Here is a 27107-nt window from a genome sequence, read left to right on the forward strand (position 1 = left end):
CAGGGCAGTTGGGCTCCAAGGAGAGACTTGGTTGTCAGAACAGAAGGCAATTCTCTACCAATAGTTGTTACAGCTATAATGTTCTTGAGACCTTGCTTTGTGTCATGTGCTGTGTGGATGCTTCATAACATCTCATTTGATACTAACAACCATCCTACAAAATAGTTACTGTGGAGAGAGTGAATTTGGAGAGATGGAGCAGTTAGCCCAAAGTCTCACAATTTGTTCTGGAGACCTGGGTTGAAAACCAGAGTTTACATTCTTTTCATTGTGCTGGAGCTAAAATGAAATAGAGTGGAGCTCTTTTGGTATCTTTGGTTGTTTTCCTCAGACACAGGCTGATCCCTGTCAGGACATCAGGCGGCATCAGGGAGCAGGTATACAGAGCAGGTCCTCTCGTCTACTTCCTGCTCAGAGCTTGCAGTCTAGGGTCCAGTGGAAAGTGACCCTATACTGAGCAAGTGCACGGTAGCTCTCTAATTCACCTGGTTAGTTGCTGGTGTGTTTAGCCAGAGGCTTTTTGGGTTCCATTTGGGGTCTTCATTTGCAATGTAGAAACGATCCTGCTCTGTGTAGTTCTGAATGGGGAATGGGACGTTACAATCATTGACTATTGGTAATGAGTTTAGATATCATCTTGGCCAACTTTTACCCAGTGTAGCTCATCTTATCCCTCTGCCTCTCTGCTGAGTTCTTGCCAGATAGTTGGGTATGAAGGGAGCGTTTGGTGCTAGGCTCTGTGAGGGGAGCAAGGATGCTTTTTGCTCCTATACAGCAGGGAAGCTTGACTAATGAGAGGGTTAATCGGTCAAACCACCAAGTGACCTGGTTGCAGTTCGAGTCGAGTGTTCCTCTTGAATGATGTGGACTGTGCACTATGCGGTAATGCGCGTGCACGTGTGTGTGTGTGTGTGTGTGTGTGATGTGTAGAAACTTGGACGTGGTAGAAGTGATCAAGATGGTCATGGTCTCTCCACAAGAGGGCCCCAGTAGGCTCACTTAAAATTTTTTCTCTTGACCCAAAATATGTGCTTTTTTTGTTTATACTATTGAAGAAAAGATGAAATCCTGAATTCAGTTTCTGTGACTGACTTCACAGGCCACTGGAAAGACAGCATGGTCTGTGGAAACAGTACGGATTCTGGGCCAAACTGGCTTTTGAGTGCTGATACCAACCTTTTCTGACTGCATGAACTCTGGCCAAGTTATTTTATCTCTGAATTTCAGTCCCTTCATAGGTAAAATGAGTAGTGTATTAGATCTTCATCAGAGGGGTTGTTGTGAAGAATAAATGAGTAGGAACTTTGCTTGGAACATTGAAAGTGCTCTATAAATATTGATTCTGGGATACCCAGATAATTGCATTTGAATATTGGGGAGAGGGGTGTCACTGGGGTATTTCTCCCATCCTTCATTCCAAGTGTGGCACTTAAGGTTATTACAGTTCTACAACTTGTAAGCGTTAAAGCTTCTGAACAATCTGAGGGATGGCTGAGAACTCAGAGAAGGTGGAATTAATGTGTGATGGACGTTTGTTCTTGGAGGATTTGCCTCCCCCCCTTGCTCTGCTGGTGTGACTGTGTCATCACTGTCCCGAGGCTATGTGTGTTGGGGTTAGCTCTACTCTGCACCATAGTAGCAACATATTATATGGCTGATGTCACTTTTTTCCTCTCTTATCATTAAGACATGAATGAAAACTTGAAAAAATTTCATTTAGTGAAGTGGTCCCAAATGTCCAAACTTCATTGGACCTGTCCCACCTTTCAAAGTGTTCTGTCCTCATGCCTCTATTTCTTCACTTCTGTCCTCTCTTTTGAAGGGTCCTCTGGCTGCCTCATTGCTAAATCCAGTGGATTTTCTTATCCTCAGACTGCCTGATCTCTTGACACTGTTGCCTACAACTTGATTTTCTCAGAAATCTCTCCACTATTGATCTGTGTAATTCTGCTTTATTCTTGTTTCTCTCCTGGTTCCCTTGCTTTTTCCTCATTCTTTTCCTAACCGTCAGCCCTGAAGTTTATTCTTGGTCCATTGTTTCTTTCTCTTAGCTTTCTCCCTAAGACAGATCCTATGTTCTTGTGCTTTGGTTATCATCTCTGTGTCAGTGGGGCCAGATTATTGCCTTCCTTTAGCCCTCCTTACTTCTGTCTTCAACAGGTTTGAGGTTGTCAGATCCAGTGACAAACTCTGCCTAACGGCATTGAACGCTGCTTATTCTATTTGTAGATATAGAATCTGTATCTATATATAGATGATATAGAATCTCTATCTGTCATGTCTTCTGAATTTTCAGCAGTTCAAATGAAAACTGAGTCTTAAGCTCCCTTTCGGCATTCAGATTCTTTGAAAGCTGTGTCTGAGAAGGTCTGGTATGGGCCAGGCTGAGTTCCCTTTTATTTTCGTCACTCTGCATGTCAGTGATTTCCTTCAGATGGAGCCTTATTATCTTTTGTCTCTGAGATTGCAGTGTTTTAGTAATATGCTTGAAGATGTTTTTCTCTTCCCTATTAGGGAAGGGATGGAATTGGTCATGCTTTCCTCATTTTGGAGTCAAGAGTATTGAAAAGGGATCATCCTATGCCCATGTTGCCTTTGCTCTACTCCCAGTTGGGTCTGTGGCACCCTTATTGGTTCCAGGTGCACTCAGGTTGGGCTAGCACCTGTACCTCTATTGCCACTGGAAAGGCCTCTCCTGGGGCTCTTCCTTGCATGCTGCTCCAGTAGATTTTGCCTTTGTAACTTGCTAGTCAGAAAGAGGCTTGGGTCCATTGTGTACAGCCTTCAATTGTCTATAATCACTTTCCTTGTGGGTGCCTTGAACTTGTTGAGAACAGTCCCCATTTGCTTGACCCTAGACATGACTTCAATATTTGGAGCAGATACTGTTACATTACACAAATGGTTGGTGGCTTAAAGATGTTCCAAGTCCAGCCTTCTAGCCAGTGAGGATTTGGACTGGGGTTAGAAGCCTCATTTCTTTGGCTATTCAAAGGCTCTTTCTATTTAATTGCTGTCTGCCTCCTTACTTTCTGTTTAGTTTATGGCGTAGGAGGAAAAAGTCTATTTGCCTGATTATCCCAAACTTATTTCTCTTGTCCTTCAAATAATTCTTTAAAAATTCATTTCGTTTCCTAAGCCTTTGCACATTGTTGTTCCTTGTCAGGGATGTCCTTCCAGTGTCCTCTTTGCTTTGTTTCTTCAGCCTTATATTTGTCTGTTCAAATTAGGCAGTGAGCTTCTGTTTGTGTAGAGGTGAGTGACTGTATGTTTGTATGAGTTGGTGCAGCCCATACATAGTAATGAATGTGTGGCTATGGTGAAGAGTTCATCCTCTCACCTTCGGATAATAAAGCAGAAGATTGTTTTAAAGCTGTTCTTGGAGCTGTCCGGTATACATGATAGTGGCTGTCTGGATGCAAGTGTCCTGGGAATAGCACTAGTGGGTTGTGTCTGCCTTGGGGTGCAGCAGAAAACTTGGACCTATCATTTTGAGCTTTGGGAGTACTTTAACATGTTTCTTTAACCTCCTTGGAGCAGATAGACTCAACAGTTATAAACTTGCAAGTGTGGGGTCAGCTAGAGGGTGTGCAGATACTGAGGAGGGGGGAATTCTAGAGAGAGGTTCCAGGATGCCTGGCCTGGCCTTGATTGCCTATGGGTTCAGGGGCATATTGTCATACCAACTCCAGCAATGGTGTGGTAGCTAGGCCCAGGTGCTATAGCAAGCACTTTCCATGCAGTTTTATTTATTCCTTCCTAATACTCTTTGGAATAAGAACTCTTTTTACATCCATTTTATAGGTGAAGGAACTGAGTCCCAGTGAAATCGTATACAAAATCATATCGTTAGGAATTGGCAGAGCTGAGAATTGACCTTATACCTATCTGACTCTAAATATGTGAACTGCACTTCTTACTCACTGCTTTTATTCCTTTGCGTCAAATTCCTCCTTATAAATGGAAGTAGGAATACTTACATTTTCACTTGGGAAAACGTGTACATGGAGATACACTGTAGGTTAAGAACATAAACACTTTCTACGATGGAACTCCAACTGCCTTCTGATCATGCTGCTCAGATGGTGCTGCCTGCAAGGATACTTGTAACATTTCCTCTTCTCCCCTGTGCTCTTCCTGAGACTGGAGAGCAACCATTGTCAGTGGGGTCTGCCAGCCATGTTAGAAGCTTCCAGAGACCCAGCAGAAACACTCCTCCTTTCTCTGTTGCCTTTCTACAATGCTCATCCCATTCCTGTGATTCCTGCCTTGAGAGAAGACTAAAGTCACTGGAGGATATCTTGTTTCCATAGGGTCTCGTCCTGTTGGGACTGAGAGGAGGGCATGAGGCACCAGGGAGGCAAGCACTAATGTATTCCAGAGCCTCCCCCAACCTGTGCCACTTGCATCTGCTCTGGGCTGTAGTAAGCTGGCAATGTAGATTGCTGAGAGCAACTTCTATTTAAACAAAGGTACACACTACAGATGGTCAGCTTTGTTAGAAAAATGGGCATCTCAAGTACTTTATTCTCTTTTGTACTGAAGCCCACGGGTACTTAAGGAACGAGCCACTGGTAGAACATTGACATACAATCCCCTCTCCCAGAATGAGTGATGGTGTTTTAAGTCATAAGAAGACAATACTTGTAAAGATGTAGGCCTTTCTCTGTTGAGAGCCAAGGATGATGGGGTGGCTTGTTGTGCAGGGTGTGCAGGGGCAAGTGACTAGGCGAATCCAGGGTTCGTGGGCGGTAAGTGGATTGGGAAGCATTATCCTCATGCCAAATGTGCCAAGTCATGCCTTGATGGAATGCTGTGTCTTTGGCTTTACTTATCAGGATCTGAGGTTTTCTTTTGCAGCTGCCTAGCTCTCTGCTTGGGATTGTGGGCCATCCTGGGGCAGAACATAGCTGTGTGAGTCTTCCCTTTTCCTTCATTTCCCTTCTTCCTCAGCTTCAGCCTAAAGACCAAGACAAACTATATCTGTTATTTCTTCAATAAGGACCAAGAGCAGGTGTCTGACTGCAGGCCAGACCTTTAGAGGTCATACACCATTACCCATGTATGCATGCTGCAGACCTTGTGCTTCCTCTTTGGGTGCCCCTGCAAAGCTTGGGAAACTGTTTACCATTCTTCTAGGTTTCTTCCCAGTTTCTCACCACCCCACCTCTACCCTCCTGCCTCTTGTTCTCTCTCTTTTTTATCTGTCTCTCTACCCTTTCCCCTCTCCTTTTTCCTCTGTCACCTTTCTCTCTTTCATGGAAGTACGTATGGAAACAATAAATAGATCAGGTGTGCAGTCCATGTGGAATCATTGGGGGAGATGAAAGATCCATTTGTGAATCAATTGCACATCCTTAGTATTGACAGAAAATACTTCTGAGGGTGTTAGTGTGTGCACAGGAGATGGAGGCAGCTCAGAGCCCTGGGGGAGCTGCCATTTTTCTCTTCCTTCCACCCCTTCCCATTCCAGGAGATAGAGAAGCTACTGCTTGTGCATCAGCTGCCTCCTGCCTCCTCTTCCTCAGTCCCTTCTGGGCCTCCTGCTGCTGTTCATTTGCCTTGTTTGCCCTTGACTTCTTCATTCTCGTTTATCTCTTCCTCCTCATCTTTCCCCCAGCTCCCGTTCCAGTGTAGATCCCTGACTGTAAGAAGGGTGTCTCTAACTTGGTGTGTGAACATGTGCGTTTATGAACATGAACATGTTGGGGAAGGTTAAACCTGTGGATTTTGGGATGATCTTAGTGTTCTCTTATTGTATATTGTCCTGATAATGCTTATAATGCACTTCCACTTTTAATTCCCTTTTCCCCCCACAGTTAAGGCTTCAGGGTTGTGCAGGGTATGGGGCATTGTTGTAAGTTCTAGGACTGCGTTCTCTTGGGATCTCCCTGGGCCTTTTCAGTCTTCTCAACCCTGATGTGGTAACCTCTTGCCCCTTGTTCATCTGCACCCAGCCTGGCTTCTCTCCCTCTTTCACACCCAGGCATGGCCAGGCACCTGTTTAGATTCTAGTGCCATCCTGTGAACTCACTCATCTTTCAGTGTGATTAGTGTACCAGGGAGCCAGGTTGCTGGGGGCGCTCATGTGGCACTCAGCCGTTCCATTTTGTCGACGAAAAAAGAGGGGAGAAACTGGCAGAAAGCAAAGACTTTTGCTGCTGGGTGAGTGTAAGCAGCTATTTTTAGTCCCCGAGCCTTAGCTTTTCCATTTGGCTGTGCTTTTTTAGCACAGTGCCGGTCCAGCAGGGCTGTTTTCCTTCATGGCTCCAGATGTCCTCAGGGAAAGTCTCCATCTGCCCCCGAGAAGGTGTGGACCGGGCAGAGGGGTGATGGCTTCTGAGAATGTGTTCAGCAGGCTTTGGAACCCCATTGCGGTCATGTCACAGGATCAGTTTGAGACAGAATAGGGAGGAGCGTGGTAGGAAAGAGGACTGAAAAAGGTGACTGCTGTATTCTTCAGAGATGTTCCCTACTACTCATTCAGTGAAACCTCTATTGAGTAAGTTGAGTAAGGAGGTGAATTGGAATGGAATGATCACCATGCAAACATTTTATAAGGGTGTGGGGCTAATACTGACATGTTCTGAGTTTTTCTTTTTAATTTATTTTTCTCCCCCAAACATTATTGTTCATTTTTCCACAGTATGGGATTTCTCCCCTCTGGTGTGGTCACCATAATTTTCCACCACCAGAGCACCCATAGTCCTCCACTGTAGTCCATTGTCTTCTCCTCCTGTCTGCTTTTGTACTCTCGCCTTCTCCTTTCCCATGTCCTGAGTTTTTCTAAGGCATTGTTTTTTTTTCTTTATGCTTTTTTAACCTAGATCATTTATCAATTTGGATTAAGTTTTGTTGACTTCATTCCAGTTTACTGGCCACCATTTTTCCAGCACTCCAAACAGAAGCCCTATACCCATTAAGCAATAATTTTATTTTTCTCCTCTCCCAGCCCTTGGTAGCCTTTAATCTACTTTCCGTCCCTCTGAATTTACCTGTTTAGATATTTCATTTAAGTAGAATCACACAATATCTCTACTGTTGTGTCTAGCTTATTTCATTTGATATGATACAATGTCTTCTAGTTTTATTCATGTTGAACCATGTATCAGAATTTCATTCTTTTTATGGCTGAATAATGTTCCATTGTATCTATAACAACATTAAAAAGAATCCACTTATTTGTTGATTCATACCTGGCATATTTCCACCATTTGGATACCGTGAATAAGGTGTTATATGAATATACACAATGAATGATGCTGCTATGTACATGCATGTGGGAGTAAGTAACTGTTTTCAGATGTTGGGTAGAATATATACCTAGGAGTGAAATTGCTGAATCATATGGTAATTCTATGTTTAGCTTTTTGAGGAACTGCCAAACCATGTCCCACAGCAGCTGCACCATTGTACATTCCCACAGGTTATGTACAATGGCTCCAATTTCTCCATTTCCTTGTCAGCATTTGTTATTTTCTATTTTTTATACACACACACACGTATATATAGTCATTCTGATAGATGTTAAATGGTATCTCATCCAAGGTCATGAAAATTCCCTTATGCTCTCTTCTAAGTGTTCTCCCCCCCCCACCCCCCGCCACACACAAAGTTGGCATAGCTTTATTTTAGTTTATTATAGATACAGAAATTATTTACATGATGAAAGATTTCAGAATTTCGGTGGAATGGGCAGCTTCACATGATCCCATTTCAATCGTGATTTCAGTCTACATACTTTCTAAGAATGTCACTGTCTCTCAAATAATCCTTGTCTAGAATTACTTTGGTGCTTCCTTATTCCAGAAGAACTAGACCTCCAGCTGTCACTCTACCTGATCGACTCTCTCCACTGTTTCTCTTAGAGCTCAAATCCAGCAGCTACTACTGTTGCTTGCAATACTTTTCTTTTTTCTTTTTTTTTAATAGAGGCATGTTTTATTTCTTTCTTTATTTGTTTGTTTTGTTTATACATGCACTGGGTACAGTCAGAAGCGCGGGAGGGTGAGAGAATTCACCAGAGCCAGAGCGGAGAGCTGAGCAGGCAGAAGGACCGAAGTACACTGCTGAGGGGAGCAGTGGGCGGCAGGAGAGGTCTGCGCGCCATGCAGGACCCTCCTCCGGTGGCCGGGGAGCAGCCGGGGATCGAACTGGCGCTGCAGAGGCCGCGGGCAGCTTCTCAACCCAGCGCTCAACCGCTGCGCCACCGGGGAGGCCCGCTTGCAATACTTTTCCTTGAGATTTTTCTGGAAGCATAGTGCCTCCTTTGGTTATCGTTTCAGCTGAGCTCTTTTCAACTAATACTGGTCAAAGAGGGGAAGAAACTTGGGCCTCCCCGGTGGCGCAGCTGTTGAGCACTGGGTTGGGAAGCTGCCCGCAGCCTCTGCAGCGCCGGTTCGATCCCCGGCTGCTCCCCGGCCACCGGAGGAGGGTCCCACATGGCGCGTAGACCTCTCCTGCCGCCCGCTGCTCCCCTCAGCAGTGTACTTCGGTCCTTCTGCCTGCTGTGCTCCCTGCTCTGGCTCTGGTGAATTCTCTCACCCTCCTGCGCTTCTGAATGTACCCAGTGCTTGTATAAATAAATAAATAAATAAATCTTTAAAAACAAAACAAAAAAAAACCCAAAAAAAACAAAAAGAGGGGAAGAAACTTTCTAACTATCTGTCCTGCCATGACTCCGGCAGGGCACACACTGTTCTGCTGCCACAGAAAAGAGAGACCCACAGTCTGGCCTTCTGGACATGTGAATCCTAAGTGTTCTTGCTCTTAAATTTAGTTCTAACCCATTTTTGAGTTATTTTGTATATGGTATAAAGGAAACACCCACTTCTTTCTTTTGCAATATGGATATCTGATTTCCCAGCACTTTTTTTTAGAGCTGCTCTTTCCCATTGAAAGGCCTTGGCACCCTTGTTGAATATCACTTGATCATATATGTGATTATTTCTGTGTTTCTATTTTATTTCCTTTTTATAATTAAATTTTTAATAATTTATTTTCTTACACAGTTGTTTATTTTTGTACAGTTTTGATTTCTTCCTTCAGGTATAGTCACCATAGTTCTATCACCACAGGACCCGTGATCCATCTCCACTGTCCCTTGTGCTCCTCCTTCCCCTGTTTTGCCCTCTCTCCCTCCACTGCTGTATGCCTCAGATCTATAGTTAGCTTGCAAGTTTTGTCTTGACCCTTTGTTTGATTTCTCTATATTCCATGTATAAGTGAAACCATTTGATATTCATCTTTTTCCTTGAGTTATTTCACTTAATGTAGTCCCTTCCAGCTCCATTCATAGTGCACAAATGGCATGAGTTTATCTTTTTTTAATTACTGAGTATTCTACTGTATGTATATACCACATCTTCTTGATCCATTCATCTGTTCATGGGCATTTGGGTTTCTGTATCTTAACTATTATAAACAGTGCTTCAGTAAACACTGGTGCAGGTTTCCTTTTGAATTAGTATTTTTGTGTTCTTTGGGTAGATTCCTAGGAGTGGAATTGCTGGATCATAGGATAGTGTTTTTTTTTTTTTTTTAAGATTTATTTTTTATTTATGCAATAGCTGGGGTACAGGCCAGAAGTGCGGGAGGGTGAAAGGATTCACCAGAGACAGAGTGGGGAGCAGAACAGGCAGACTGGCCCAAAGTATACTGCTGGGGGGGAGCAGCAGGCGAGACTGGAGAGGTCTGCTGTGCCATGTGGGTTTCTCCCTGGCTGGCGGGGAATTGAACCCGCGCTGCAGAATCCCACATGGTGCAGCAGACCTCTCCTGTCTTGCCCGCTGCTCCCCTCAGCAGTGTATTTCATCAGTCTGCCTGTTCTGTTCCCCACTGTGTCTGTGGTGAATCCTCTCACCCTCCTGCACATCTGGCCTGTACCCCGGTTCTTGTATAAATAAATAAATCTTTAAAAAAAAAAACAGCAACAACAAAACACAAGATCTTTGAGATTTTGATAGGGATTGCATTGAATGTGCATATTGCTTTGGGTAGTATTGTCATTTTAATAATATTAAATCTTCATTCCATGACTGAGGGCTATTCATTGTCAGTCATTTTAATTTTGACACCTACCTGCACTTTGGTTTGACTATGTGAAAAGTAATGTGAAAGGTTTTGTGGTTTGGGAATATTGACTGTTAGTGGTTTGGGGGGATGCTGATGGCATCTGTTACCAAGTGTTAAAAGTGGTTATGGTTGAGAAGTGAATGGTTATAAAGGCTTTTTCAGATTTGGGCCCATCTCTGTTCATATACATATCAGTTAGTTTCCTTTTCTCTTCTCCATAGTCAAAACCACTCTATGCAACTAATAACAAGTTGTTAATGAGGAAGGACGGAAGCAGGATATAGTAGCTCATGCAAGGCTTGTCATTGCCTATGCAGTTCCAGCTAAGGCATAGCTCCCCTTTTGTGACTGGACTCCCTATGGGAAGCGAAGGTTTACTTCACATTGATCTGCCCTGCGGTAGGGCACCTGTGATATCTGTATTCATCCACTGAACAAGTGATATCATGGGAGCCACCGTGCTGGAAGGTCAGGCACCAATTTTTTCTTGACCTTCTGTTTCCTATGTTTACATTCCTCAGGTCTCTGAATATGCCTTCCCATGCCTTGCCCCTATCTGGGATGGCACCTCTGTGTATGCTGTTTGGGCTGCTGATGGCTTGCTGCTTCACCTTCTGCCTTAGTCATCAGGACCTGGTAAGAGTCTTATCACAAGTAAAGGGATCTCTATTGGGGTCATAGAAAAGCCTTCATGTCACGAGGGCTGCTGTGGGAGTGGGTGAGGTTTTATTGTTCCAGTAGGAATATGACCAGCATTGGATTACAGAGTATATATTCTTATTCCCCATCCCTGAGTCCCCTGGCTTCTGTTTAAAGGTCACGGCACAGTTTGCCTTTGGGAAAATATGATGATGATAATAACTTTACTGTGTACCATTGATTAAGTGGATTGTTATTATTCATCACAATTGTCATTTGCACTTCAAGGGCCTCCTGCTCCAAATGACAACAAAAATCACAAAATCTTTGAGATTTTGATACAGGAGCCCATGGGGTTAGGGGCTTTCTATATATTCTTAATCTCCCCAGCATCTCTATGAAGCAGACAACTATAATTATTATTCTCATTTAGAGAAGGAGTAGATGCTAAGGTTCAGAGAGATGCTAAGGTTCAGAGAGTAATTTGGCCAGAATCATGCAGCTAGTTTGTGGCAGAACTGGGAAAGTCAGGGTTCTTCCCAGGAGCTGGGTGCTGTCGTGAGCACCAGTTTCAAGTAAGGATGCTTCTTCCTCGGCTCCCCTCTTCTTGGTGTTTGCTCACTCTGCCCATATCTCTGTATTCTCTTTCCTCCTTTTTTTTTTTTTCTTGTCCTTTCTTTATTAACCTGTACCTTATTGCTCAGGATTTCTGTCTTTGCCACAGGCAGGAAGAGAATGCCCGAGAAGGCCATGATCTTGGTCTGGCTGCACGATGTTGAACCCTGTTTCTTGGCTTCCTCCAGTACCTGCCTGTCCTTGACCCAGTGCCCTCTCTTTCCCCTCCCTTGAGAAGCCCTGACTGTCGGCTCTATTAATGGCTCTCTAGCCACCTTCCTAACCACAGGGACTCCCACTAAATGTTGGGTAAAGTGCTGGAGGCTTTGGCCTGGGAGGCCCTTGAAGTGCAAATGACAATTGTGATGAATTTAATAACAATCCAGCTCTGCTGAGATTCACCTCTGGCTCATGGCAAGCTTCCACCTTCTCTCTGAAGTCATTTGTTTTCTCTCTACTTTGTGAGCAGGAGAGAATGTTCAGTTAAGAGTCACAAATTCTTTCGAGTTTTTAGTGTTCTCTGCTAAGATCTTGTTTGTACCTTTTTTTTCCTTTGGCTTCCTCTTCAAGAACAATGAGAATGGGATCCCAGTGACCCTTGAGTTGTGGGGCCTGGCCACAGCATAAGAATGAGTCTGTTTCTGACATAACCTGGCTCAGAAAAGCACCCAAATGTCTCAAGGGATCAGGGTTGTGTCCCCTCATACCTGCAACTCATAAGAACCTGGGTGCTCCTCATAATGAGATTTGGCAGATGTACAATTAATAAACATGTGCTGATGAATTTACTTAAGGACCGTGTGTTAGTAAGTCCCTTTTGGATAATAATCCAACCAAACAGACGTGCTTTCAGAACCATAATTATTCTGGTCCATTTATATTAGCTCTATTGAGTCTAGTCTCAGAAAAATGTTAATACTGACTTTCATCAACAGAAACTGCTTTTATCCTTATGTCTGTTCTTAAGCCGTATCCATTTGTCATAATCTTTCATCATGTGCTGAACACAAGTAGGAGTTGAAGCATCTTTTTCTCTCATACTATAGAAATTGCTGCCCCGATGGCATTTAAAATCCAAATTATGCAGCCAGCCACCTTCACAGAAGTGAAAATGGGCAGGGAGAGAGGAAGGGGTGATTATGATCCTTTTCTTCAGAGCCTGGTGTCCAGGCAAGTGCTCCTGGTGACCTGGAATTGTCTTCCCCATGAGCCTTTGTGCAGATTAGTGGTCATCCAGGAGGGGTCGGCTGGGTGTATCATTGTATGTTCTCCCTTCTGGCTAATGCTGTAACACCTCCCTGGGATATCACATCTTAGGAGCAGTGAATGCTGAAGGGATGTGGTTTTGAGGTATGCTGGAGTTCTTCAAAAAGTGAATGATCGTGGTGAACGGTGAGGAAACGAGTGGAACCCAATGGAAGGAGCACTTGGCAAACACCCTTTAGCCATCTACTTTGGAAATTGGACTTGTATTTCCTTATTTGTAAAACAGGATTGGTACCTTCCTCTGAAGATTTTAGTGTCGATTAAATGTGACTATTGATATAAAGTACCCAGACTTGGCACTGGCACAGTATGGTCAATGGATGGTCAATAAAAGTCAGCTTTTATTTTCAGTAAGGGAATGGCTATTTCTCACTTTAATTTGGGACTGTCTGGTAGGCTCCTGTCCCAAAATGTTGCACCGCAGCCTGTCTCTGTCACAGTATCTAGCAATTTACCATTAGAGATTCATTCATTCTCTTGGATCTTGAAGGCTTTGGTCTTTAAGACTCTCTTATTCATATACGTATGCAAGGAAGTGTGACGTGGTAAGCTGTTGTCGTGGTAAGCCGTTGTCAGCTAACACCTTAGGTGGGAATTCTTGACAGTCAGTTGAGAAGAAATTGGTGTTTGGATTGGTGGTGGCAAAGAGAAGAGTGTACTGAGGATTCATCATGAAGAGAACCCTGAGAAGTCAGCTGAGAGGGCACCAGAGCTTGGGATTTACTTCAGAGCTGACTACGGCCTGGCCTGTCTTTGTTCGCTCTTGGTCTTCCTCTCTTATTCAGGACACTGCCCTGGCAGAGAGAAGGTGGTTGTTTCTCTGGGACTTTGTTTTCTCACCTATTCTACAAAAACCTTCCCTTGGGAAGGGGCTATGCTGGCAGATGTGCTATGGTATTCTTACTGCCCTCATTTCTTTCCCTCAGCATCCAGGGCACAACAGTTGGGACCCATGTCTAAGAACAGAAACTCAGAAGTGAGTCAGGGTCTATGCTTGGACTTTGGAGCCAGGCAGACCTGGACTTAAATCTCTGCTCTGCTTTTATCAGCAGTACGATTTTCAGCTGGAAAATGGGAATAAAAGTAGGTGTTCACAGATGAAACTTGGATGAATTGTGAGGCATGGAGGGCATTTTAGCCCAGTGCTGGGCATCTGGCAAATGTCAATAAATGATTACTGCTGTCATCATTATAATCTCATCCCTGTAATGCTGCTTTTCTTCAAAACCTTTTCTGGAGTTACACTTTTGAACTGACTGACTAGCTTGATCATGTGACTGATTTCCCTCAGTGCTTGCCAGATGTGACTTGTGTAGACAGTTGACTGTCAGATTTGGTGAACAAGGTGAGCTAATCAGATAGGGGAGCATCAATTTTTATTACACTCACTGAAAACCGAAATGTACTGTAAAATAATGGCAAATTGTGTGTGTGTCTATGTGTATACAGCTTAAAACCTGGTTCAGAAATGATAGACCAAGAATAAGCTCAAAAAACATTTTGAGGGCCTCCCCGGTGGCGCAGCGGTTGAGCGCTGGGTTGCGAAGCTGCCTGCGGACTTTGCGGCGCCGGTTCGATCCCCGGCTGCTCCCCGGCCACCGGAGGAGGGTCCCACATGGCGCGCAGACCTCTCCTGCCGCCCGCTGCTCCCCTCAGCAGTGTACTTCGGTCCTTCTGCCTGCTCTGCTCCCCGCTCTGGCTCTGGTGAATTCTCTCACCCTCCCGCGCTTCTGACTGTGCCCAATGCGTGTACAAAACAAACAAATGAATACATAAATAAATAAATAAATAAATACATGCCTCTCTTAAAAAAAAAAAAATAAATAATAAAAAAAAAAAAAACATTTTGAGCAGTGAAAGGACTGTTGCAAAAGTGTTTAGTGTTTATTCTTCTGAGAGCTTGAAGCATGTGGCTTAGAGGCTCATCAATCTTACTCAAATCCTTCTTCTTGAAAGTACTCAGTTAACTGTGTTAAAGAAATCTAGAAAAAGAGACTTTCCTGGCCCGCAGTTGTTAAAATGAACACTAACTAGCCCTACCCAGATTTTGAAAGTCTTTCTGCCATATTCTCATCCATCATCCCCATTCCCTTTGCCTCTTTCTGCTTCCCTTGATGATGAGAATTGGGTTGCTCACTTATGACTACACCTGCCAGAAGTTACTGGCCAGTAGTACACTAAAGCCAGAATTGGGATTTAAAGCTTAGAGATATTTAGTTTGGCTCTCTTACTGTTCTAAAAATAAGAAAATGTGACATAAAAATCCAGATTTCTGTTTCTCTTCAAGTTGAATGCCTCATGGCAGTGGTGGGCCTGCTGAATAGCAGCTGCGTTCCTTTGTCAAGGCTGGAGGTCCACAGTCCCTTCAGGTCCTGTTGTTTTACACCTTGTCGGAGAGGCTTCTTTACAGCCATCCCTCCCTGATCCCTGGGGGCATTTGACTCATTCACCTCTGAGGGGAAATTAACATTCTCCTCGTCCTACCACACACTGTGTGGTGCTTCTGGCAGAGGCTGACCAGAGGCTGGGTGCCAGAGCCACAAAGACTTAGTGGTCTGGTGTCTGGCTTCTGGTGGTCTTGGCTACTTTGGGCTTGCCTCAGTCCCAGGCATTCTTGCCTGCGACACATGGCTGCCTGTAGGAGGGAGGTGTTCCTTCTTTCCTTTGTTCAGTGATTTCAAACAAAGCCCCTGTGCTAGTCATGGGAGTGTAGTGGTGAAAGAGATGGACCCAGTGCCTGTCTCTGGAAACGTGGCTGTTAGAAGTTGGATACCCATGCCCTCAGGCTATGGAACGCCACCTGACAGTCTGTCTTTACTCACACAAGCATGTTTAGTCTTCTGTTCCTGATTTTCTTTTGAGCTCAGATGAGTGCAAATTTTAAGCTGAAGGTTTCAGAAGAGTTTAACAGGCCAGGCTGCACTGGTGAACACAATCCCAAACCCGACTTACTGGAACAATGCCATTTTGTGTAGTCAGTGTTGGATGTCACAGCACAGACCCATCCAACCTGTCATTGCCTTTACAAGAAACATGCGTAGCAGCTGTCATACTCAGGGTAGTACTTCATCTAATGTGTGAGCTACATGTTATTATTTTCACTTTACGAGTGTGGAAACTGAGATTTAGAAAGTTAAATAACTTTCCCGGAGTTGCAAGAAACTGTATTCAAGCTTTGGGTTCTCGTAACACTGTGCTGTGCTTCTCATTATTGTTACGTGATTTGAGGACCTTTTCTTGCCTAAGGTGTTTTCGTTACTGGTCCTTAACAAGACTTGAAATTCTGCTGTCTGAATTTCATGCCTTTATTTCCTATTAAAATGTAAAGATCTTTGGAGGGGCTTTATATTATCATCATCAATACCTTGTCATCATCAATACCTTGACATCATAACCTTTCTTTTTGCAACTAATTAAAGATCAGACCCTGAGGGAACCAGGCAGGTGGGGTGTTTATCTAGAGCTGGGGCACTGCTTGAAAGAGATGCATAGTTACCTCCTTTGCAGGGCTGGGGTGGTTAGGAGACGGAAGAGAGAACTATGTAACATACCTAGCACAGATTTGAGTTCATAGGAGGAACCCACAAAATATACTTACTATTATTAGGGGAAGATGTGGAGGGAAAACGATGGTAGGGAGGTGGGAGGGCTCAAATTGCCTCCCAGTGTGCCAGTGTGAGTTCCTCCTTACGCTCCCAAATGTAATTTCCCAGAGTTCTGGAGCCCTCTGGTTCCAATTTCCTGAAGCTTTACTGCTTTTATGCAAGAACAGGTTTAAAAATGGGATGGGAAGATGGGAGGTTGGGAAGGAGCAAGATGAATAATACTTTGTATTTTTCTTGCATCTCTGTCTCCTGAGCTCAAACTGCTCCACAGACACCATCTCATTAATCCAAGAAACTGGTTTTAGGAACCTTCCTCCCTCAGCTCAGCTGGACAGCTCACCTTCCCATTTGCAACCCCTCTGGATTGCAGTGTCCCAAGAGGTCATTTATGCCCTGTAGGCACCTGGGGCACTGCCAGGGCCCTCACTGTGCCCTGCTGGGCTGTCTAGGAATCGGCTGAACCTCAACCGCCAGCTTTTGTACATCTTTATTGGTCATTTGAGCCTTTCTCTCCAGTTCATATGTGTGTTTTTTCTTTGATACATATCTTTATGTTTTTAATTGCAGGAGTAATAGGTAGCAATTTTACACATCAAACAGTACAGTAAAGTAGCAAGTAAAAAAAGCTCTTCTTGTCTCCTTTACCAATCCCTCTTTTCTGTATGTTCCCTTAATCACCTTGAATATGGAAAAATTTTCCTTATGCACATACATAAGGCCCATATACACGCAACAACATGCTGTGTTCAATTAACCGTGTCACCTCACTTGTGCTGGGTCTGTAGCTAACCTTGTGAAAGGTCCAAATGTGGCTGGGAGGGGGAGTGGGGTATGGAGGAGAAATGAAAAACCTCAGGCCATTTTCTTTCTGCCTGGTGCCTGAATGTGGTGGGTCATGCCGTTTTCTTTTCTCTGAAGGGGTTCGCACTGACAAGCCCAGAGAAGAGCAGCACCAAAGACACGGAGAGAAAGGAAATCACCAAGGAGGAGGAGCTGGAATCTGAGGTCCTGGAGGTGCTTCACCCCACCCACGAGTGGCAGGTCCTTCGACCAGGTACCGAGTCCAGCCCGTCTCCGTGAACACACTCTGAATTGAAACTGCATGTGTCCTTTGTCCCCACAGGCCTGCTTTATAGGAGCAGCCACTCTCTGGCCCACCAGAGGGAAAAGTGTGGTCTATCGGAGTGGTGACTGCTGCTGTCAGTCTCAGGGGCCTTCATTTTCCAGGAGAAAAGAGATTGTGGCATCTGAGTGCCCTGGAAGGAAGGGAGGTGGTGGGTGGCCGAGCTTTCTGAGCAAGTGATTGAAAACTTTCTTCCCTTGCACTTCTGAAGCACAGGAGAGGTAATGACATGTGCCTTGCTCTGCAAGTGCTATTTTGGGCTCTGCTGCTCGGCTCAGTGCAGCTAAAATATTGTTCACAGGAGAGTCCTGAGCATCAGTGTGGGGCAGAAGTGTTCTGTTGCTAAAGGAACCTGTGCCAAGAAATGGGCTGGTTCTGGCCTGGTTTTTAAATGGGTCATTCTCAGAAGGACAAATTTCTAACCCTTTTATAAGCTTGGACTCAGAGCTTAAAATAATAATGAAAATAGCCAGCAATTGTGGAGTGTTTGTCATAATCAGGTATTCTGTTCAGTGCTTCTTGTGTATAGTCTTGTTCATGCTTCACAATAATAGGAACTGTTACTATCTTTATTTTCAGATGGAAACATTGATGCTAGGAGGTGTTGGGTAACTTGACCTATGTGATTCACCTCTTATCCTAAGTCATTCCTCCAGAGCCTGAACCCAGCTTCCTCCCACTTGTCCTTCTACTCCCAGCTGTCTTGACTGGAGCCCCTCTATAGTGACATTCAGGCCTGTTCTCAGAAGTAGGCTCTTTGTATTCTGCCCCGTGGCTAGGTGGATGGTAAACCCTGGCACCTGCCAGGGTATTGTTTCATGAGCTCCTTGTTGATACTCATCACCGTGTTCTTACTGCCCCAGTGCTGCTGTGCTGGAAGAGGCAGTGTTTGCTGTGCCAGCCAACATTCTAGTAGTAATAGCACTCCTGCTGGACTTGCCTACTGGTAGTTGCTGCCACCAAAGAATGATGAAGCACCAAGCACATCACCTATGAGTAATAAAGTTGGGTAGAGGGAGCTTTTAGGAACAGAGGTACTGGGTTCAGCAGATCCAACCTCTGGCTTCCCTCCTCCAGCGTCCCTGAGATCTTTGATTTCAGGGAACTAAAGTCCCCTGATCCCTGAGGACTAAAATTAGAGGAGCCCTTTGGGGTAGGGAGTAGAAGATGGATATTATGCTGGTTTTATGAGGTAAAAGTGCTTGTACCAGTTTTAACCATGCAAAAGCCTGGCCCAAATAGCGATTGATGTCCTGTGCCCATGCTTCAACCCTATCTGTTCCTGTAGCACCATCAGAGGTCTAGTCCACATTTCAGAACAGTCCTACAAGTCTGACCGGGGGTCCTTGCCAAGCCCTCTGTTAATGGCTAAGCATAAGAGCCCTTCTCTGTGTCTTTGAGTTGCGGGAAAACCAGAACTCATGTGACAAGAGTAGGTGTAGAACTCTGAGTGCCTCCTGGAGAATTAGAATGGAGCACTGGTTTTTTACATTTAACTGGATGCCTCACTGACATTAACCTTTGCCTTCCAATTTCTCAAGAATTTCTTGAAATATTTTCTGCTCCAAACTTCTTGAAGTTGCCCCAAAGTCTGTTATATAGGGATTGAGCATTGACGCTCAGGTCCTGCACCTCAGGGTCCAAAGCCACTGTGGTTCCAGTCATATCTGCGTCTCCTAAAAACTGCCCAAGAATATTTTTTGTCTACACGTTGCCCAAGTTTGACAGGTGAGGGAAGATTAGGTGTGAGGCTTGTTGTGGCCTTGGGATCTGATGTGGGATGATTCAGAGCTTGGCACGGGGGAATCAGATCATTGCAGCAGGTCTCTGCTAGGCCTCGGTACATGACTGAGGTGTTCTGTGTGTATGTTGAGATAGTTTTGTATGTGTGTCTATTGGTGGGAATTCGATCTCTCAGTGGTTTGTGTGGGTATCTGGCTCTTGACTTCAGAGTATAATATTTAATTCACCATGTTCTAAATGCTGCCTGTAAGCTTTCAGAACAGCTCCTTAAATGTTAAAAGTGGTGTAACCAGTTCTGGGAACTTTTTGATGGGTTGATAAATACGGGGTAGGCAGGGGGTGGGGAGAGGAGTGTAATTTAGTGATAAGGGGGATAGACTTTAGACATAGCCAGTCCTGGGTCCACATTTTTTGGGGCAAGTCACTAAATTCTTCTGCCTTTCAGTTTCACCGTTGGTAATGTAGAAGTAGGGGAAATTGGTGACATGGGGGGAATGAGAAATGTCCTGCCCTGCCTACTCTATAGAGGTGTGGTGAGGATCCTTGACTTGGGGATGTCACTCAGTACATAGCAGTTCTGATTTTAAGCAGCAGAGTCTCCACTTGTGTGCCACTCCTTAAACTCAATTATGGAATTGGCTGCCAAGGAGGATCATCACTGTTTTAGCCTTCCTGTTCTCTGGCATTCGATGGGAAAAGGAACTTGCACTGTGAAGGAGAGACTTATATGGTCACCCTCTACAGAGATTTTGATGAGGGAGCAGAAGAGTTTAGCCCAGCGTTTCTACCTGAGAGTCAGGGATGTAGCTCAGAAAGATGATGGTCTTTCTTTCAGGAACTTTGAAGAATATGGCAAAATGACTACCTTGTGTTGACGGTTATTGATCCCAGTTTAGTACCTTCTGTCCCCTCAGGCCTCCAAGGATATACTGGGGTACAAGACCTGGGTTCATTGGAAGGCAGATTTCCAGCCTTCCAGGGACACCAGGGGATAAGCCCATGACCTCGTGGAACTTCCCACCAGGCCTGGTGAGAATTGGGTGCCAGCCACTTAGCCCTGGAGTATCTGCAGGCCGCTGTCCCAAAGTCTGCCTCTCTCTGTTATTACTGTCAGCATCCTCACTGTGAGCTGCTTGTTCCTGGAAATGATTTTCCTGTCTCTCTTTCTTCTGGTTTATTTTGGGATCTGTCTCACCTTACGGAGGCACAGCAAGCATTTGAGTGTGGATTCAGCATCAGCTGTTCACAAGCAAGCAGAGGAAAGCTGTTTGTTGGCAGGTTCCTATGGGTTCTGGGCATGGAACTCAACAATTTGTCATGTGGCTGAGGACCCCTATACCCCAGGACTTGGTGCCTATGTGTTTATTATAGAAAGCCAGTCACAGCTCCTTGGTATTTTCTAGTGGACTTCTGCCGCCCCCCCCCCCTAGCATTTTCTGAGATCTTGTTTTGTCTCCAGCACTGTACTGCTAGCTGGAGATGCAGATAATCTTACATTTACCGAGCATCAACTGTGCCAGTTATCCTTTGAATGCAGGGACTGTAACGACCCTCATTTTTATATACAAAACTGAGTGTGAGAGAAGTGACTTAGCCAAATGACCAATTCGTGATAGAATCAGAATTCATACCTAGTTTGTCTGGGACATGACCACTGCTGTCCAGAAGCTTATGGCCTAATAGAGGAAGCAGAAACAGAAGAAGCCACCAAATGTTTGGAATATCCTGGTGGAAGTATCTTGTGCTTTAAATGTGGGCACAGAGAATGGTCTGGGAAGATTAGGGCCTCTTCTCTATAACTGTGGAATCAGTAACACAGATTTTAGGATGCTGAACCTCCAATACTACCTTCAGTTCTCTTCTTTCTGTGTGGCTTTGGCCAGGATGCTTAGAATCTCTGAAGCTTCGTTTTACTCATTGGAAAATAGGAATGACAATACCTACTTCACAGAGATGGTGTGAGACTGATATAAAATTAACATCTATAAAATGTTATACACAGGGCCTCGCACATAGGAAATATTCAATAAGTGGCTATAATTATCATTTGAAAACAACAACAAAAACCAACAAAACCTTTGCTTCCTCCCTGGCCCCTGAAAGGGAAGTGGAAGGGATGAGGCAGCCTGGGCAGAGGGCCCCCATTCCTGCTCATTAGCTTGAGCTGCATGTTGGCCCCACAATGGGCTCAGGAACCTCAAACCTGGGGCTTCTTATTGACCTCAGCTGACTTTCAGGCTGCTGTGAGAACCTCTGAAATATTGACATTAGCAAAAAGAGCCGACTTGATGGGAGCTCACAGGAAGCTTGTGCAGGAACACATTCATGTGAGAGGGTTAAAAAAAAGGAAAAGAAAAAATATCCAAATCATCAACAACTGATGAGAGCAATCCAAGAATTACAGAGCACCCGCCATCTGGTCAGATCATTTCAGATCTGCACGAGCAATAGGAGGGAATTGAATTTTAAAAACCTCATTTATAGTAGACCAACTACTCTGTTTCAAGTATTTAAGAGAGGAGTCTGATTTCCTGTAGACCTTGGACATCTGTCTGAAGGAGCACCTGGCTCTGGCCTGGGTGACTCTGCGAGATTATCACCGGGAGGCCTTCGACTCCTTGCAGCTTGGAAGGGGCTGTGTGATTCCCAATCCTTGGATAACAAGTTGGTGTTCCACAGTTCAGTGCAATTCTGACACTGTCTGCCTGGCTCCAGGTAGTCAGGTCCCATAAATTAAAGGGCTGAGTCCCACTGCTTCTACTTCAGAGTTCAGTCATGAGTCCCAGGCCACTCATACTTCTAACTAACCATCTATGCCCTGGGGATTCCCACAGCCCCCTCTTCAGGTTGATAATTTAGCTTACAAAACTCAGGAAAAACAGTTTACTTAAGTTTATTGGTTTATCATAAAGGAAATAACTCAGAAACAGCCAAATGGAAGAGATGTGTAGGGCTAGGTGTTTAGGGATAGGGTGAGTAGAGCTTCCATGCCCTCCCAGCACTTTGAGGTGTTCACCATCCCAGAAGCTCTCTGAACTTTGTTAAGGGGCTTTCGTGTAGTAGAGAGGCACATTTAATTAAATCATCAGCAACAGAGATTGAACTCAATCACCAGCCTCCCTCCCCTCCCTGGAGGTTAGGGGATTGGACTAAAAGTTCAAACTCTAATCAGGGATTGGGCTTGCTGGTGACTAGCCCCAATCCTCATGTTACTCAAAAGCCTTCCACCAAGAGCCATCCCATTAATATAAACTCAGGAATAGCAAAAGAGTCCTTTGGCTCAGGGAACGCTAAGGGTTTTTAGGTGCTCTGTGCCTGGAGCTGGGGATTAAGACCAAATATATTTTTTATTATACCACAGGCTTCAGTAGAACTGGTATTGGAAGACAAAGCTCCCAGTGCCTGCCCCCACCTCCTCAGTTCTGTGGTTGGGAGGCAGAGGATTTTCCCTTCCTCCCCTCTCCTCATGGGCTTTTCCTTACAGGTCATCTCATATACTCTTTGGATGGCCAAAGAGTATATACGATTAGCTTCTCTTCCATTCTTCACACACAGAAAATACGCACCTCAAGGCCCATGAGTGTTGGGCAAATGTGGGAGTGTTGGTTAAAGACAGTTTGTGCCTACGCTCCTTGGCTCATCAGAGTGGGGCAATGGGAGCTCCTGGCTGCCACCAGGAAGAAAATACCTGAGCGGGGTGGCTTAGCTAGGGGCATTTGTTGGTTGATCTTTCCCCCAGGTTCAGTGCTGGAAAGGTGGGGCAGGGACTGGATAGAGCAAGCGGCATGGTTTTTGTGGTGGTGTTGGGGTAGTCTGTCTCCTCTGTTAAATACAAGTTTTGTCTCTAGCTACTTTTCAAAATGAGGTATTCAGCAGGGCTTACCTTTGATGCTACTTCCTTCTGCAGAGTGTCTTCTTCCTTCTCTTTGAAACCTTGCAAATCTTTGGGGATTCCCTGAGGGCTTCTTTTGTTCCTCTCTCTACCTATTCTTCTGCCTATCTCCCGCATTTGTGCCATCTCCCCTGCCTTCCTTAAGCATTCCCCACTCTGAGCATCTCCTTTGCCCCTTGGTAATAAGAGTTTGTCAGGAGAACTGCTTGGGACACAGCAGGATCCCAGACCTCTTGAGGCTTGTAGGAGCAATTTCTGGGGCTCCATATTACCCTGTACTGGGAGAGAGAGAAAAAGATGGTGGGCTGGAATACATGAAGGCCTCAGAAGGCCCGTGAGAGCAGTTTAGATATTATTTCAGGGAGAACTCATTTCCCATTTGTGGAGCCCATATCTCTGCTCTAGAATGAAGAGGGGCCACTGCCCCTCTACAGCCAAATCCCACACCTCCCTGGGGACAGGTGGAGGCCAGGGCAGGGAGGCCATGGCATTGTGCCTTCCCTGGCAGTGACTGAGACCACTTTGAGACTGTCTGGCTGAGCTTGGTGCTGGAACCAGAGCATCTCTGCCCAGGCTTTGGCCTCCGTTACCTGAAGGGGGAAGGCCAGACTCTGGTTTGCAATATGTGGACTTGGGTGTTTATGGAGAGCAGCTGTTGACTGTCCGCTTTGTAATAGGTTTGTATGTTTATTGCTCATCCTGGGTCCTTATCCTCCCCTTCTTCTGCCTCTCTCCACCTGTTCTCTCAGAGGTTTAATAAAGAGTACATAACAGAGTGGCATGGTCTCTGCTCACAAGGACAGGGGTGTTCAAAGTGGCTGAAACAAAAAAACTTACACCGGAGTGAGGAAAATGAAAAACTAGCTGCCAAAACCAGTCCCAACCCTCAGGCCCAAGGCTTGGCTATCACTCTGACTTGCCCTTTTCTTCAATATTGGCCTCATCCAGCTGGCTGAGATTATTCAGGCCATCTCCAAGGTTGGAACTAAGCAGGCTTGGGATAAGAGACTCTTCTCCAGAATGTGTTGCATTCTTAGTTTTCTCACAGCACTAGATGGGAATTGATTGGGAACTTTCAGGGAGTTAGTATTTCACCAGGTAGAGAAGTAGACAGGTAAGGAAGCCCGAGTGGAGGGGAATGGCAAAAACAGGACCTAAAAGTAAGAGCTTATCTACCTGGCTGGAGAGGCAGAAATGTGTAGGGGAATAAAGGAATGGTGGGCAGCTTCCCCCTCTGTCAGAGATAGGGAGAAAGTGGGCAGGTAAGAGATAAGAACTGAGAATGCAGTAAGTCTAAAGATGTGAAAGTGTAAGTGTAGGTTATGACTGTGTCGTTGAGTCCACTCGTGCTTAGTTTTTTCACAGAAATGGGGACATGATGGTATAAACTCCTGGGTTTGAGGGGTTTGAAAATAAGTGGAGGAAGTAAATTATTATAAAATGATCATTTCAGAGATAGTCATTAAAAAAAAAAAAACTTATGTTGTAATACTGTGGTTGCTGTCTTTGGTGATAGAGATAACCATAGTGGACATTGACAAAGACTTGCCTGCCTGGGTTTCTGGCGTAGGAGGATCCCTGGATGGAAAGACAGCTCTGCGAGGACACGGAGGAGGAGCCTGAAGGAAAGATTCCCCCGACATAGGGTCATTGAAGCTGAATGGAGAGAAGGGAAATGAACCAGTGCTGACAGAGATTTAAAATCCCAGAGAGGAGATCATTGAGGCAAAGTTGTGTAGGTAGAGATAGAAAGTCGTGGCCTTGTGAATATGATGAGCCTGTCATATGCCACTTGGGCCCTTCCTGATGCTGGGCAATGCTTAATTCTGACCTCTTGATTGCCTATGCACCTTCTTCACTGGTTCCTCCTGACCTCTTCATTCTTCAAGTACCCTGTAGAGTCCTTCTCTTTCATTATCCTCAGCTTAGCTCAGAACCCTGAACACACTTAACAGAAGCTTCCTCAATTTGCTCCTGTATATCTCCAATTTTTCCCGGCTTTCTGATTTCCAAGACTTGAATTTCCCAGGCTCATCATCTTTTTAATCTCCATTCTGTCATCAGGTCTTGCCAAATCAGGCTTTGGACAGAGGATGAGATTTTCTAGTATCATAGGACCCAGGGATTCTAGGATAGCTGTTGGGGAAAGGAGGAAAACTAACGCGGCTGAGAGAAACCCTTGTGCTCGCTGCTTTGTGTACGTTGTTTGAGGGAGATCACAAGGTCCTCCGCTAAAGAGTGGTTACATCTTCTCTTGGTTCTCTTTTGAACCTGTCAGTGCAGGGACCTTAGATTCCATTGGGTTTCCCAGAATTTCCTTTATTTCTTCTGAAAATAGAAGCAGCAGGATTATTGCTTGAAAGCAGAAGTATTGAGACCTCTGTGGGAATAAAATATGAGATATTTTGGAGGCCATTGACATGGTGGGCATGGGGGGAGTATTCAAGAGGATGCAAAATTATTCAAAGTTTCACATTTTTGTTTCCCAGGTTAGAATTTAGGAAAAGGGCCAAGTATCCTTAAACACAGTGGAGTAGGCTACCCTGCATACAGTGTGAAGGCTATTAGCAGTTTTAGATATCCATGTTCTTAGATTTGCAGATGGAGAACCTGGAGAAATTGTTCCCTAAAGACCATTGATCAAAATAGCTAGCTGAGGATACCTTGGAGTTAGGTAGAGAATGGTAGATTTCAAAGGGCGGTACTCTTTCTTGCACAAAATTGGCAGTAATAGGGACAGTCAAATGAAATGTTTGATTTACAGGAGTCCATCTTAGTGATGGAGATGGAGGGTACATTTCAAGGTTTGAAAGGAAGACGGGAGAAGAGAAGACAAAGGAAAGATGTCTTTTCTGGAATTTGTTGACATGCTCTAACCCTGCTAAATGCATGTCAGTGAAAGTCTTGGTTCCATTGTGACTCAGATTGAACAACTTATTTTTTTTCTCTTTCCCCCACTTCACTTTTTATGCTCTCAGTCTTTCTCCCTTCATCTTTTCCTTGTTGCTTGCCCATTCTTTCTCCTTTGCTCCCATGCTGTCTTAACCTCTACCTGCAGCTGGGTAGCATGTGGCAGGGGTGGATAGATAGGGGTGTGTGTAGCTGGGGAATATTTTCTCAATTCTGCCAAAATCAAAGAAGTAACTTCCAGCCCAATCCTTCCTCATATTTTGTTGATCAGTCAGAACAAGGGGAGAAGCACATTAGCATTGCCAGAGAGGGGATTTGGGAAAAATCAAGTTTGTGGAACTGAGTGATTTGAAGTCGTAAGCATTAAAAACAAATCCTGGAGTGCAGCTGGAGATCTTCCCAGCTTTTCTTCTACAGCCCTGTCCCTTGACACGTATTCCCTGTGCTACATGAATGGGATGTGCCTCAAGTTTTCCGTAGAGCCTAATTCTAAAGAGGAGGTGTCAGCTTGTATTACCCATCAGTGGACATTTCTGGGCATCACATGGAAAAGAAGTAATCATAAAGATTTTTTTTCTTTTTCATCCTGTGACTGCAGTGTCTCCATAAACATTTTTTTGTGTTTTAAAGATTTTTTTATTTATGCATACAAGATGCGGGGTACAGGCCAGAGATATGAAGGGTGAGAGGATTCACCAGAGACAGAGTGGAAAGCAGAACAGGCAGACTGACTGACCGAAATACACTGCTGAGAGGAGCAGCGGGCGAGTCAGGAGAGGTCTGCTGCGCCATGTGGGTAGCTTCCTGGCTGGGGATCGAACTCATACTACAGTGGCTGCGGACAGATTCATAGGATGTGTCTTAACCCCTTGCGCCACCAGGGAGGCCGTCTCCGTAAACTTTGAATGAGTTCTCAACTGCGGATATGTTTCCCCTCAGACTGGTACTCATCAGGGTGAGGTCTTAGGAGAAGATAGGCCTCTTTTTTGTCTTTAGGCCAGGAAGTTCCTTCTTGTCAATAGAAAGAAATTTCTGGTTGTGTGGGCAGAACTTAGAAAGCAGAGTAGTTGTCTCTTTTGGGGAAAAATGTCTAGATTACCCTTTCTTCAAGGCAACAGTTCCGTCAGAGAAGGAACTGCTGGAGGGCAGAGTCCACACTGTATTTTGGCACCTGGTTGTTGGCAGTGCTTGAATATAGCAGGCAGAGTATTGTGGACTCTGTCTACCTGGGTTCACACCT

The 27107-nt window shown here is 44.8% G+C and overlaps 1 protein-coding gene across 9 annotated transcripts in view; it reads left to right on the top strand.

Annotated features, from left to right (window-relative positions):
* Window positions 1–27107, top strand: part of SIL1 (SIL1 nucleotide exchange factor) — a 212886-nt gene that overhangs the window by 49231 nt on the left and 136548 nt on the right. For all 9 annotated transcript variants that reach the window (XM_054694345.1, XM_037509198.2, XM_037509197.2 and 6 more), the window contains 2 exons: window positions 10596–10710; window positions 17118–17253. In XM_054694345.1, the coding sequence (XP_054550320.1) occupies window positions 10606–10710; window positions 17118–17253 (241 nt within the window). In that variant the 5' untranslated portion in view covers window positions 10596–10605. The remainder of the gene's footprint in view (window positions 1–10595; window positions 10711–17117; window positions 17254–27107) is intronic.

This window comes from Talpa occidentalis, unplaced genomic scaffold, assembly GCF_014898055.3.
Source record: "Talpa occidentalis isolate TD23 unplaced genomic scaffold, MPIMG_talOcc4v2.1 talOcc4.13, whole genome shotgun sequence".
Classification (NCBI taxonomy): domain Eukaryota; kingdom Metazoa; phylum Chordata; class Mammalia; order Eulipotyphla; family Talpidae; genus Talpa; species Talpa occidentalis.